General features: G+C 36.2%; 1 protein-coding gene across 1 annotated transcript in view; it reads right to left on the bottom strand.

Moving 5' to 3' along the window:
- Positions 1–13,949, bottom strand: part of mRpL47 (mitochondrial ribosomal protein L47) — a 36,391-nt gene that overhangs the window by 7,941 nt on the left and 14,501 nt on the right. Inside the window, exon 4 of the mRNA XM_081737409.1 lies at positions 9,513–9,630. Within this exon, the coding sequence (XP_081593535.1) occupies positions 9,513–9,630 (118 nt within the window). The remainder of the gene's footprint in view (positions 1–9,512; positions 9,631–13,949) is intronic.

Below are 13,949 nucleotides of genomic sequence, written 5' to 3'. Positions count from 1 at the left end.
TTCGGATATTGTATTAAGATAGTGGCGGAAGAACACAATAGTCGTGTTCATCTTTTTGTAAATCATTCCCCTCCTCACTGGTCTAGTGCTAGCGCGTGTGCCTTCGGTGTACTTAGTCCCGGGCTCGATTTCCGGTAGGAGAGCATAAAAAATTAATTTCAGGATCATTTCGCTTTCACATTATGTAATTCGTGAAGTTTTTATAGTCCCAAGCTTTGGACTCTCCCCTGGAGTCTTGGCCACGGAGGATAAAAAACAGGAAGAAAAAGAATAGAAACATCAAGGAATAAAAAAGGGAAGAGGTGTGTATGTAAGTAATCTCCAGATTAAGTTGATGCATACTTCGAAGTTTAAAGAAAATTCAAGAATTAGAGAGATGTGTAAGTAGAAAGATAATGGATCTTCTTTATCCTCGAACGTTAAACTCTACATAGCGTATGTAAATTGTTATTGTCAAGTTATAATTTATTTTTGTAGTTTAACGGACGATTATGCTCCGAGGCTGAGAGACATGATAATGAATGAAATAGTGGAATGATTTAATTGAAAGTTATTTGATTTTGGCGATTTTTTTATAATGTAAATTATTTGTTGAAGTAAATTTTATGTATTATAATAAATGATGGATAATTTTTTTATTACTTTTATTAATATAATTTGTGATTATGGTATTCCATTTTCTATCCAAATTACCTTTATCTATGTTATGGTTTTTTCCTTGTCCTTATATAAAAGGCTTAAAATACATTTTTTTCTATTAGTGACGGCGAACGGTGTAACGTTCTAGTATATTAAATGCTGTGTTTAGATTTTTTTTAATGTTTAAATAGCCCAGAAACTACTTCATTTGTCTCCTTGGAATCTTTAATATCTTCTTTCAGCTTGTAGCAATATTTATATTTGTCATGCCAATGTACTATGTATTATCACATTCTCACCTAATTTGGTAAACTTCAGTTAAAAAAGTCCAACCAGTGAAATAATTCTTTCACTTTATACACCGTGTAAGTTATATGTTTTTGCTGCCTTAAGTAATCTAAACAATAGAAAGGAAATCCATTTTTGTATTAATTTATTAATTTTTTTTCTGTCTTTATTCTTTGCTTTGAAGTTACTGTAGGCTAACTGATACCAACTCTCCAGTGTAGGTATGTCATAACTAGGGCCCGGATAATTATTTAATTACATATTTTTGTAGGGGTTATATTTTTATACCAAATCAGGGTAATAATGTCATTTGTGACCCATAGTGCCTAAGAACACCCATTTGAAAGTACATATATTTACATATTTTACATTTATGTACATATAATTACATATTTTACTCATGAGCACATAATTTTACATATTTCTTGGTATTTTCATGTTTTATAGGGATTTTTCGTACAAAAACTGTTCAACAATAGACTTTGAAAAGAAGAAAACACTCACCTGTCTTTGAATTTAAAGTGCTTGCTTTATTTTTAATTTTTAATTTTTATTTATTTACTTATTTATTTATTATTTCACTGCGTTTCACCCTTTTAAAATAGTATTGCAGCGTAGTTTGGCGGATTGATAGAGAGTTGGAAACAACCTGATTTGATTAGCAATCGTATACTCTCGGTCGCGGTAGTAGCGCTCACATCCTTACGTGAGATTAATAATTCAATCGAATTACTATCGCGACGCGGCTTTACGATTGCCTATCGTGTTTTTGTCGCAAACTCGCCCCAGTAATATTTTCCTTCGGCGAAAAATATTAAATCAGATGGGGAAGTTTGCATTCACGCAATTGGTAAGGCTGGACTCTTGATTTACAAAAGTGAAGCGCCTGCCGCCACAACGCATGCCGTAGGGAAAGTGTGAGCTATTTTATTGAATATTTAATCTCCTGTGCTGTCAGCAAATCCTGTTTCCAAGATGCCAAAGGACAAAACCCCGTCGTCAATAAGACTTAAGCATTTCACGGAAGAGTTTGAGCATTTTTCCACCGATGGAAAAGTGCTTTATTGCCAGGTTTGTGAGAAGGGTGTCTCATGCGCTCAACATTCCCAAGTTGTGTATTCACATCACGCCATCAGACCCGAGCTTCAAAACCTAAACCACAAAAGCAGTTGCTAGTAAGTTAATCTCAAGCTCAAAGTAGTCCAGGGCCACGGAAGTCTCAGTTTTCAAGTGATCTGTGCCGTGCTAAGGTATGTGCTGATACCCCTATTTGGAAACTAAACAATACATTACTTCGTGAATTTCTGCAACAATACACACACAAAACAGTTCCAGATGAATCTACAATCAGAAAGCATTACGTGCCTGATTTATATGTGGAAAGAATGAACTCGATTCGTGGGGAAAACGATGATGGTCCTATTTGGGTGTCAATTGACGAAACAACTGATGTAGAGGGGTGACGTGTTGGTAATGTTGTAATAGGTTTGTTGAAAGATAATTAAGTCAGCTAGCCTATCCTGTTAACTAGTGATTTGTTGCCGCGATGCAAAACTCTTTAATGATGCTATGGGACTTTTGTGGCCTGATGGTATCAAGCATAACAATGTCTTCCTTCTAGTGACTGATGCAGCACCGTACATGTGCAAAACTGCAGAAGCTTTGCAAGTATTGTATCCGAAGCTGTTACATCTAACTTGTCTTGCCCACGAATTTCATCGTGTTGCAAAATTTGTTCGTTCTAGATTTTCACAAGTGGATGCATTAATTTCAAATACAAAGAAGGTATTTTTGAAGGCTCCCAGTAGAGTTGAGAAATTTAAAGAACTGTTCCCTGAACTACCTCTTCCTCCTCAGCCGGTACTAACGAGGTGGGGAAGCTAGATTGATGTTGTGTGTTACTATGTTACGAACTCTGATGCAGTGAAACAAGTGTTACATTTTTATTCTGAAGATGCATCTTCCATAGAAAATGCGAAACAAATGTTTGATGACGGGAAGTTGAAGCATGATATTTCCTACATTCAGAGCAATTTTTCATGTCTCAGTAGTACTATTTAATCCTTGTAGAGATCATCATCTACCCTTTCAGACAATCTTGAAATTGTTCGCTCAACAGTTGCTTCTCTGGTAGGTGTGAAAGGACCGGTTGGGGATGCACTGAATAAGAAGATAGCTTTCGTTTTGGAGAAAAATCCAGGCTATAAGACAATTTATGCTATTAGTGGAGTGTTAAGTGAAGCTAAATCCATGTCGTGGCTATTGAACACGCACCTTCTGATTTGTGCAAGTTTAAGTATGCACCAATTAATTCAAGTAATGTTGAACGATCGTTCAGTCAATAAAAAGCTCTGTTGCGTGATACCAGGAGAGGTTCTGTGTTTGAAAATTTGAAACACATTTTCGTTCCTTACTGTTACGGAGATCGACTGTTGAAATAGTGAAAAGATTAATTGAGAATCTTTTGTTCTTCACGATATTTTTTACTAAAATGTTTTGAGTGTGTAATGTACGGGAAGGTTCTATAACGCTGGACGCTAATTAGATGTACAATGGCATAAACAAAGTTTTCGTAAAAATTCCTTTCTAAATAAGGTTAATTAAGATTAATTAGAGATTAGAGAGGTTAGGCTATGTTATGGTAGGTTACTATCTGTTGTACAGGTAGCGGGCCAGTGTTCTAGAATTCTCCCGTAATGTACAGTTGAAGAAGCGAAACGACCATTTAGTGCATAGAAACTCTTTTATACGCGATAACAAGATAAGTTTTCTGACTGAAAATTTGAAACTCATTCTGTTTCTTAGTGTTGCGGAGATCATGCTGGAAAAGTAACAGATAGTAAACATTGTAATTGAATAAATATTGTATTTACCACATCAAATGTAGAAAACGTAATAGAAAATGCTGGTATTTTCATTTTACATATTTTGCTCTTTTGGAAGGGTTTTATTACATATTATTGAGATTTTATGTACATATTTTCATTGTTTTTAGTACATAATTATCCGGGCCCTAGTCATAACCATTGGATTCCTTGTTTGTAAAATGAAATTTCCTCCTTTCTGTAACTCTTTCGGTGAAGAGATCAATATGTACATGTTCATCAATAAAGTACAACACAATCCACTTTGAGAAAACTTAAAAAAAAAAGTAATTACCGAATCGTAGTTTGACAACAACCCGCAAAGAGTCAAATTAAAATTGGTTTCCATTGATATCTTGAGTTCGATTGCCATCAATTTAGTAATCTTGGCTAAGGATACGATAATTTAACGATTTGGAAATTATGAACTTACAAAATACGCAATTTAATTCTTTTAGATTAATAAAATAATAAAAGGACGGATTGGCTATGACAAGACTTTACAGTCATTAATGTTCTGAATTTATTGTCTTCGCTCATGAGACTCTACGTATATACAAACAGCAGTATTACGTGTACATCACGTGAACAGTTTCACTTTTTGACTTTTTTTTTTTTCAATTATTACTGAAACCGGAATGATACGTAGCATATTTAAAGCACTTCCGGTTTTAGTAGAGAAATTAAACTGGAGATGGAATATATATTCTTGGTGCGATTAATCGATCGCAGAAAATCGTTTCTTGCTATCTGTATCCACTTTCACTCTGTAACCGAACTTTTATCGTTTTTGATCTATTTGGTCTAGGAATTAATTCGTGCGGTTGGTACGCACACATTGAAGCTGTAGTACAAACACAAAATACATAAATACCTTAAGAAAAATATTGTCCATCGCTAGCCACCACTTTCGCCCATCTGTCAGGCAATGTACGGATTCCGTGGCGAAAGAAGTCCTCATCCTTGGAAGCGATCCAGTCAGAGACCCATGTTTCGATATTTACAATAACGTTTTTCTTGTACACGATTAGTAGAAGTACTGTACTGAGGGAAGCTAATGGAACAAGCCTCACACTTTATAATTATAAGGGCGATCTAGAAGCAACACAATTTCAAAGTACAGTACGTCCAATAATATAGATGGTACACTGGTATCCAAGCCTACACATGGGTTTTGTTTTCCAAAACTATACGAGCTGTTGGGACTCTACGTCATGCAGATACGTCATCCACTGAGAGGCCAGAAGACAACGTATTTACCTCTACTACGTATCCTGCTCAGAAAGCCACAAGCTAGTTGCCGCTGGGCAGTAAAGTGAAGTATGATACAAGAAGTGACGGCTTGTTTCTTAAGATTTTGTGCGAAGTTTGAGTGAATTTCACGTAGTTACATTGTTGGTAAGTTGGAAGAAGGGCGAACCGCGACCAGTGTTGCAAATGACTGGGAATTGACTGTTAAGATACTACGAGGTAGCAGGAGGAGGATGTTCACGTAGCAAAGGGTCGTTATCAGCGAAACGGAATCGTTGGAGCAGGACTAATCAGCTACATGATGAACCATATAACAGTATTGGTCGAGTCTAGCAAGTCAAGCTGTCACAAGACGCCTGAATGATGTCATAAGGCGCTTTATTCACATAAATCTGAAATTGTACTCCGTTAAAGGCGTTACAAATAGTTTGAGATCACATTAGGATGGAGCAGGTTAATGGAGCAGTAGACTGATAGAAGCAGGTCTAATCTAGCGTCAGCACATCTGCAGTGAAGCTGGCACTCATTATAACGAAGAAAACATTGTGTAAAGGAATTAAGCGTTTGGTGGCGTAATGAGTTGCAGCTAATGGAACGATGATCTGTAACAAGTGAAAGACATTGTAATGATGTATTCCTCCGATGTTCACTTATTTCGTGGAGCTGAGGTTTCTATTTTCATTTTTATGGATAACAATTCTCGTCCATATCAAGAACAAACTATCTGAAAATCTACAATGTCAGTGTCTGTTACACCAACGCAATTTATAAAATAGATAACTAGGCTGATTGTATTTCTGACGAATAGGCCAAATGACACTATTCTTTACAATTCTGAATGTGTTATCAGAAGACATAAAATGTGTATGATCCAGTCGTTAGATAGAAAGATTAATGAAGAATGCAGAGAAACAGACCGTCTTCATAAACTCATAACAATATAAGAATACGAATTTCAAGTATCTTTACCCAATTTAGAATCCTTGTTTCATCAAACTCTAAGGTAATTATGAATCTGCCCAAGAACTGGACAACCAGCATTAAATCTTGTCTGTACCTATTACATTATTATTTATTTCAGTAAGGAGGGAGATATTAAAATGCAGATTTAAGTATTCTTTAACTACAAGCTTTACTCGCTCAATCTCTACAAATTCTTTAATTTTATTTTAAATTTCAAGCACTTTTATACATTCGTTCTCCAGTCCATCATTAGATAATCAACATCTTTTTACAGCCACCCAGGTGACATGATTGTAACTCTTTGCCTATATTAATGAGCATTTATGACGGTATGGAGAAAACATCGGTGCGAGTTCAATGAAATTGAAAGACGCGTTAGGCTGTCCAAGGTGACTAGTACTTGTAGTACAATTCAGATGGTTTGAATGGCCAAACATCAACCTGGAGTGTAAATGCACGATTGGCAAAAGGATTGCTATGGTTTAACTAGATGCTTACCACTACAGATTATTCGATGACCTTCTACTTCAATGGGCCTTAACAATATTTCCTCTTAACTAGGTAATTATTCATATCCGAAGTATTGTTATTCTCAATTTATTCGTCACTGCTACTCTACACTTTCGTACAACGAATATTTCCATTTAGGACAGCGTTTCCCAACCGGTGTGCCGCGAGAAAATCGAAACAAATTATTAATTCTATACGAACCAAATTGCAAGACATAGGGGAAAATGTATATTTGTATTTCACATTACTATGAACCTCTACTATAAATTTACAATTTTAAGTTTCATACTGTGTTACTTTTCTGTACATTTTTAATGTGGAAAAACGTATTTATCATTGTCATGACCATTATTATTTCTTTATTGCTGCAGACTATTTTGTAACTTGAAATTTTAACATATCATTCAATAAATTCAACAAAGCAAACATGCATACAAATTACCTACATTTGTGTTTTAAAAGTATAGGAGATTTGTTTATTTGTTCGTTATTTAGTGATCTTCCCTTTTAGTTAGAGGTTAGATACAGTTTTCGAAAGAGAAAGTGGAGTCCTATAAACCCGAGTCCTATATTTCATTGGTATTGTTTTCTATTTTAAAATTAGAATGAAAAATAAGTATAATGATTTAGCACGGGGGAAAATCAGTGATCGAGCTTTCTTCTCTGTAAGAAGGAGATCAGTAATTACATTAAAATATCACGGTATTTTATATTTACAAATAATAATAGTAATTTTATATATATATATACAGGGTGCGGCACGTAAAACCGGCCCGTCGTAATATTCTGGTATATTGCGTTTTTGGCAACTTAAATAATCTACCTTCCTACCAAGAGATGGCGTGTTCAGGTCGGGTCGACTTACGTGACCTGCAGCAGTCACGTGCAGCCGCAGCCAGTGAAACTTGTCGAAACCAGTTGAGAAAAAGGCCTCGTTGTGTTAAGCCGAGTGAGTGTCAGTGTGTGATAATGCCGTATTCGATACCCGAGCGTGTTGCCATTGTTGAAGGGTTCATTCTCACTGGATCTTTTGTGAAAACAAAGAATTTGTTTCGGGAGAAATTTCCAGGACGTTCTGTGCCAGCAAAAAGCACCATTCAGGAATTGATTGAAAAATGGCGGCGTACAGGATCGGTTCAAAATGCTCCCAGGAACAGACGACCATCTGTCTGCACACCTGAATTAAAGATGCAGGTGGAGGAGATAATGACAAGAAGTCCTCGAAAGTCAACCAGGAGATTGAGTCAACAGGTTCATGCGAGTGAGAGAAGTTGCAGACGTGTTTTAAGGGGACTGAAGTTAAAACCGTACCGGATAAGTGTTGTGCAAGAACTGAAGGAGCCTGACCTGCAGAAGAGGGTGCATTTCTGATCATGGCTGTTGAGCAATGTTGCCAGTGGTTTCTTGGATCCACTAATGCTCATCATGAGTGACGAGGCGTGGTTCCACCTGTCTGGGTACGTAAATTCCCAAAACAACCGGTATTGGTCGACAGAAAATCAACACGCAATCCACCAGGTACTCTTGCATGATGAGAAGATTGGTGTTTGGTGTGCCATTTACGCCACACGCGTTATTGAACCCATATTCTTTGAGACGACAGTGAACAGTGACATGTATATGGGAATCCTGGAGGAGTTTTATACACACTTGACCGAAGAGGAGCGTCAGTTATGTTACTTTCAGCAGGATGGTGCAACATGCCACACATCAGCTGCATCATTGTCCCTTGTGCATGAGATGTTTACATCAGAGAGGACAATCAGCAAAGGCTTGTGGCCTCCTCGGTCACCAGACTTGTCCACGTGTGACTTTTACTTATGGGGACTGTTAAAGGGAAGAGTATACGAAACAAATGCACACACAATTGAAGAACTCAAGACCAGGATCCAGGATGTCACCAATAGCATTACAACACAAGAACTGACAAGGGTATATATGAATCTCCTCAATCGTGCTCACATGTGTGTTGAAGTGGGCGGAGGACACTTTCAGCACCTGCTGTGAAGGTGAGTAATCATATTCAATACATTACATTTCATTTTATGTGTTCACTTTACGGGCCGGTTTTACGTGCCGCACCCTATATATATATATATATATATATATATATGGGTGTGCTACGAGAATTCAAGTTTCACCTGTAGTGTGCCGCAAGTTGAAAAAGGTTTGGAAACGCTGATTTAGGGCTTAGACGGAATTCTATAAGCGTTTGCCAACTATAATTAGCTAGGCTTAAGACCATAAAAAAACTCTCGTCATTCAGCGAACAGCACTTTTTTTTTTTTTTTTTTTTTTTTTTTTTTTTTTAAATCTTTAACGTCTACAACAGAATATAATGTGTAAGGAACAAACAACCCTTCTCTTTTTTTTACTATCGAACGCTTCGAACATTTGGCCCAATTATTCCCTACATTCGAACATTTGGCCCGAGGTTCAATCTACAGCATACATTTTTTTATTTTCTTTGTTTTTTATTTTGTTTTATAATCATTCTTTGAATTTCATTGTTGTTGTCATGTCTCGATGACGCTCAACCGTAAATTTCAGTTTTTTTTTTTAAAATCCTGATTAGTTTGTTGATTAACAGCTCTAGTTGTACGTCTCTTTTATAAACAAACGCTACGTAACAGCGTCATAAGTTGAGGATTTCACTTTCGAACGTTTGTATAATTAGATTAGATATACCTAATCCTGCCACCATTTAATGAAATGCAGTCGTCGGAAGATGGAAAAAATATTTTATGTCATCTTTTCCTAACCCATTTGACTTCTTTAAATGATGGCTAGGTTTATCTTTGAAGAACCATAGCATGTTCTCTTGATTGTCAAGTAATGCAAACTTACAGTAGTTATCTATTTCAAGAAATTTATAGGGTTTGAGTGATTGCTCGTACAATCATTCTTTCAGGCCCACAATTACATAAAGCTTAACGCTACCTTCTCTCACACCGATGCAAACGCAGTTACAATTACTAACAATGCAACATATCTTACCTAATTCGTTAGTGACTAGCTCTCCTGGCCGTTCTCCAGTTTCTCCAGTCTCGAGCTCGAAGTATGCTCGATTTCTCTCACGAACAACTGTCTCCAGATTCTCCATGCTTTCCTTCACCTGAAACAACATTTAGTATTATATCTACAGTACACTAAACCTAATAATCTTTAGTGAGCCCTTCTAAGCTGGACACCAGCGATTCCTTCGACAAATCTTCAACTGTACAGGTTACCAAGTCATCGAGTTTCCGGTTACTTAATAACGTATTTCTTCATTTACAGAAAAACGCGTTCAGGGGTAAAGTTCTTCAGTTTGAGCTTTACTTATTAGATTTTAATTCACATATAAAAAAGTGAAAGTTTAAACTGTTGCAATATTTCCCTTATTCTGTATGTTCCTTTAAAAGTAAAACAATGTCTGATAAAAAAAAAAAAATGTTAAAACTACTACAAAGCAAATGATAAGTGAATTTTGTTTCTTTCTTTCTGTCTGGAATACAACATCTTGCATCTTTTGAAATACAACTCTCAATAGGAAGCTTTCTAGCATAAGATTTCCCTTTAACTCATGTGACGAGGGAGATCGAATAAGAAGCTAAAATTTACATAGTTGAGAATTTCACAGTGATAGTTATGGTTTGAGGAGTCATCGCAGGTGGCAGCACAAGAACAGTAGTATAAAAATGGCAGCACTACTGACTGTTTTTCCCAATCAAAACACGAGTAGGAGCGATTGTCACCATCTTTACATTGATATTTTGCCCTATGTAGCGGCCCTTTGTAACATACATACAGTACCGTATGCGAATCATATCATTCTTGTTATGCATATCATTATTTTTGTATCTAATTTGCGTATAAATATATATATTTTCCGTATAATCATTTGCATATAGTTAGGTGTTAAGTAAAGGATTAATTGTGGAAGTAATAGTGTAGAGTTTATTTCATTTTTATGTGTATCGTTATTATCATTTATTTGTATGTCAGTGTTATGTGAAGGATCAAAATAATCTAGGATTTTATTAAATACTGATTTCAAATAATATGTAATTGCATGGCGATGCTCTGGAAATCGTAGGAAGTTGGAACTTAGCTCGCATGAAACCCAGCACATAGAGAAAAAAAAAAAAGGGGGGGGGGAGAAAAGTTTGAAGATTCTTTGTCTGCAAGCTGAGAACACCCAAGAGTTTGAAGCAACTGGTGCATCGTTGCTTACTCATTGTCCATGGAGTAAGGAAATATGGCTGAAATTCCAGTATCTATAGACATATAAAGGATATCGACAAAGTTACTATGGTCGGATACGGTGACAGCTGGAGACAGCGAGACGAGAACAGCCATTGTTAAAAACGCTTGCTGGAGTTGAGAGGTATATTCGAAATTTTCATTTACAAAGTGTGAACCTTTGACTGGTTGACAAGAAATCACACCTTTTTCGTGGGAAGCATCATCTCCAACGGAAATTCCGACAGCTGAAGACGGACCTAACAATTTGCAGCTCCCTTCACCTCACCGGACCGACGTTCCACTAAATGGGAAGATAGTGGGGCCAACGCCTAGAAGAGGAGATAGGACCATAGGAGACACCCAGGACAAGGACTAGAAGATGCATCGTATCGTGCACAGACTCTTATGATAAACAAATTAGGCCTAAAAGAACAATAAGAACATTTCGGAAAATAATTTGAAAATTCTAAAATTTAAAAATATGTTTTTCTTTTACTGTAAATTCAGTATACAGTGCTTAACGTGTGTTTACACCACATTAAAATTTACTCAGCAAATGAATCTGTGCTCATCATTCTCCACAGGAAGTCCACTAAGGTATGTACAAAGTGTGCTTTTATTCTGTATTCCTTTCAGCTGTCCTGGAGTTGTCAGAGTCCGGTACAATGCGGTTGAACAACAACCAGATGTTGTTGCGTGAATGGGAAATAGTATTTCTCGTAATACCTGGAGTAAAACACGTAGACTTGAAAATTAGAGTCTCATCTTTGATTGAAATGCTTATATAAATTAAATTCACTTTGTTCAGCATAAACTCTTTATCACTTTAGATTAAATTTTGCTCTACCGATATTTAAATCAGCTCTACCGACTTTGCTAGTAATTTCCATATAATTCAGATCATTTGCATTTCAAATTAACATATTTAAATTTATTTAAATTTTCATATTTATTTACATATTCAATATTACAAACATTGGAGCCTCTTTGTGACTCTCACGACTTTACACCTTCCCCTTTTAAGCCATGTAACCAACTCTCAGATTGTTTTCCAATTTTTAGCTCATTACAATTATACAGGGTGTCCAATATACAATGCAACCCGGAGTTTGGGATAGTAGAACTTTTGAACCTGAAGTGATACACAAATAATGGTTATATCAAAAATGAAGCCTTGTTCATGCATATATTTTTAAACTAGGAAGCAACGATTAAAGTACAGTAAGAACCACACAGTGTTGCCAGATATAACCGAAGGTGTAAATTTTTTTTTTTTTTTTTTTTTTTTGCAAAACATGTAAATTGGCGCATAACTCATACGTATGGATGTTCTGTCGTTAATTTTCAGTATGTTTAGTTGGAGTAGCTTGGAAATTACGGAGCAGACAAAAGAATTTTTCGTTTCCACCGATAACTAATCGGATGAGGCCTCTGTAAGGGGGAACTAGGGAAATCGTAGTTTTCATAAATTAACACTCTGAATTGGCAACCCTGCTGATGTTTCAGTGCATCTAAAGGTGTGTTAAGGATCTGTCTACATTGTGCAATTCCTGAAAACAATGAAAAACAAACTTCGAGGTTATCATGATGAAACGTTTACTTACATACACCCGGCAACACTGCTATTCATTTCTATGGGGCTATTTAAAGCAAGAGGTATACAAGAACAATTCTCGAACTATTCAAGACATGGAAATGAACATTCGCAGTGCCATTGAGAACATTAACATTCTAATCTTCGTAACGTTGCTGCCAACCTGGTGAAACGTGTGAACCAGCGTTTGAATCAAAACAGGGGACACTCCCAGCATCCGCTGTAGAGCTGGTAACTCATTTCTGATAGTAGCAATGTTGCCGGGTGCATATAAGTAAACGTTTTATCATGGTAATTTCAAAGTTTGTTTTTAATTATTTTCAAAAATTGCATTATGTAGACAGATCCTTAACACACCTTTTGATGCACTGAAACATCAGCAGGGTTGCCAATTCAGAGTGTTAATTTATGAAAACTACGATTTCCCTAGTTCCCCCTTATAGAGGCCTCATCCGATTAGTTATCGGTGGAAACGAAAAATTATTTTTTCTGCTCCATAGTTTCCAAGCTACTCCAACTAAACATACCGAAAATTAACGATAGAACATCCATACGTATGAGTTATGAGCCAATTTACATGTTTTGCAAAAAAAAAAAAAAAAAAAAAAAAAAAAGTTACATCTGGCAACACTGTGTGATTCCTAGTGTACTTCAATCGTTGCTTCCTAGTTTAAAAATTTATGCATGAACAAGGCTTCATTTTGGTATAACCATTATTTGTGTATCACTTCAGGTCCAGAAGTTCTACTATTCCAAACTCCGTGCTGCATTGTATATTGGACACCCTGTAGTTCCAATTAACAGCAATTTGTGTGTTGTTTGGTATATTTTACTAAATAATACTTTGTTTTTATTTTATCAGATAAAAGCCACTTGTTATTTTGATATTTCAACTTTCACTTTCTTCGGTGCAAATACAATAAATGTACTTAATCAATATGCAAATGCAGGCGTCCGTGGAAGAGCATCAGAATCGGAAACGAACTCAGCTTGACCATTTGTTGAGGGTATTTCGCTCTCTCCGTTTTTTGGAAGGAAATTTGCTCTATATTCTTAAAACAATTAAGATTATAGATTTAGGCACATGTATTAGTAATATCTTGATCAGAAGGAACTTTTCACGAGCAAACAACCAAGCTGCTTCATGTTAAACAATCTGACACTCGGAGACACCTGCAAGTAAGGTATCAAAAAGGAAGTTTTTTGATTTTAATTTGAAAAAATCTTTAGTCAATTTCTGCTGCCCTTCCACATATTTTCAACTGATTCCTGGGATTCGAATAATTAAAATACAATATGCTCAGTTTTGTGCAACACCACACCTCACGTTGGTTCGCCTCTCATTATCGATCAATGGCAACATAAATAGGTAAGTTTAACTGCAAATTGTTTGAAGTCATTTTAGACATCATTGCTTTTAATTTGTCATTCTGCGGAAATCGAAAGAATCAAACACTAGTTCCATGGAACAGTGTCATTTTACGCCTTTTATCACATGATAAGTAACCACGGATGGGACAATTTTGCCCATGATATAGCTGCAATGTCATGGATTACTCCACCGGTGGCCATCACATCAAGCTAGGTGAAATTTCTAAGGTAAGCAGCAATTT

The sequence above is a fragment of the Thermobia domestica genome, chromosome 13, assembly GCF_964235325.1.
Source record: "Thermobia domestica chromosome 13, izTheDome1.hap1.1, whole genome shotgun sequence".
Lineage (NCBI taxonomy): Eukaryota > Metazoa > Arthropoda > Insecta > Zygentoma > Lepismatidae > Thermobia > Thermobia domestica.
This window is presented reverse-complemented; position numbering and strand designations above follow the sequence as displayed.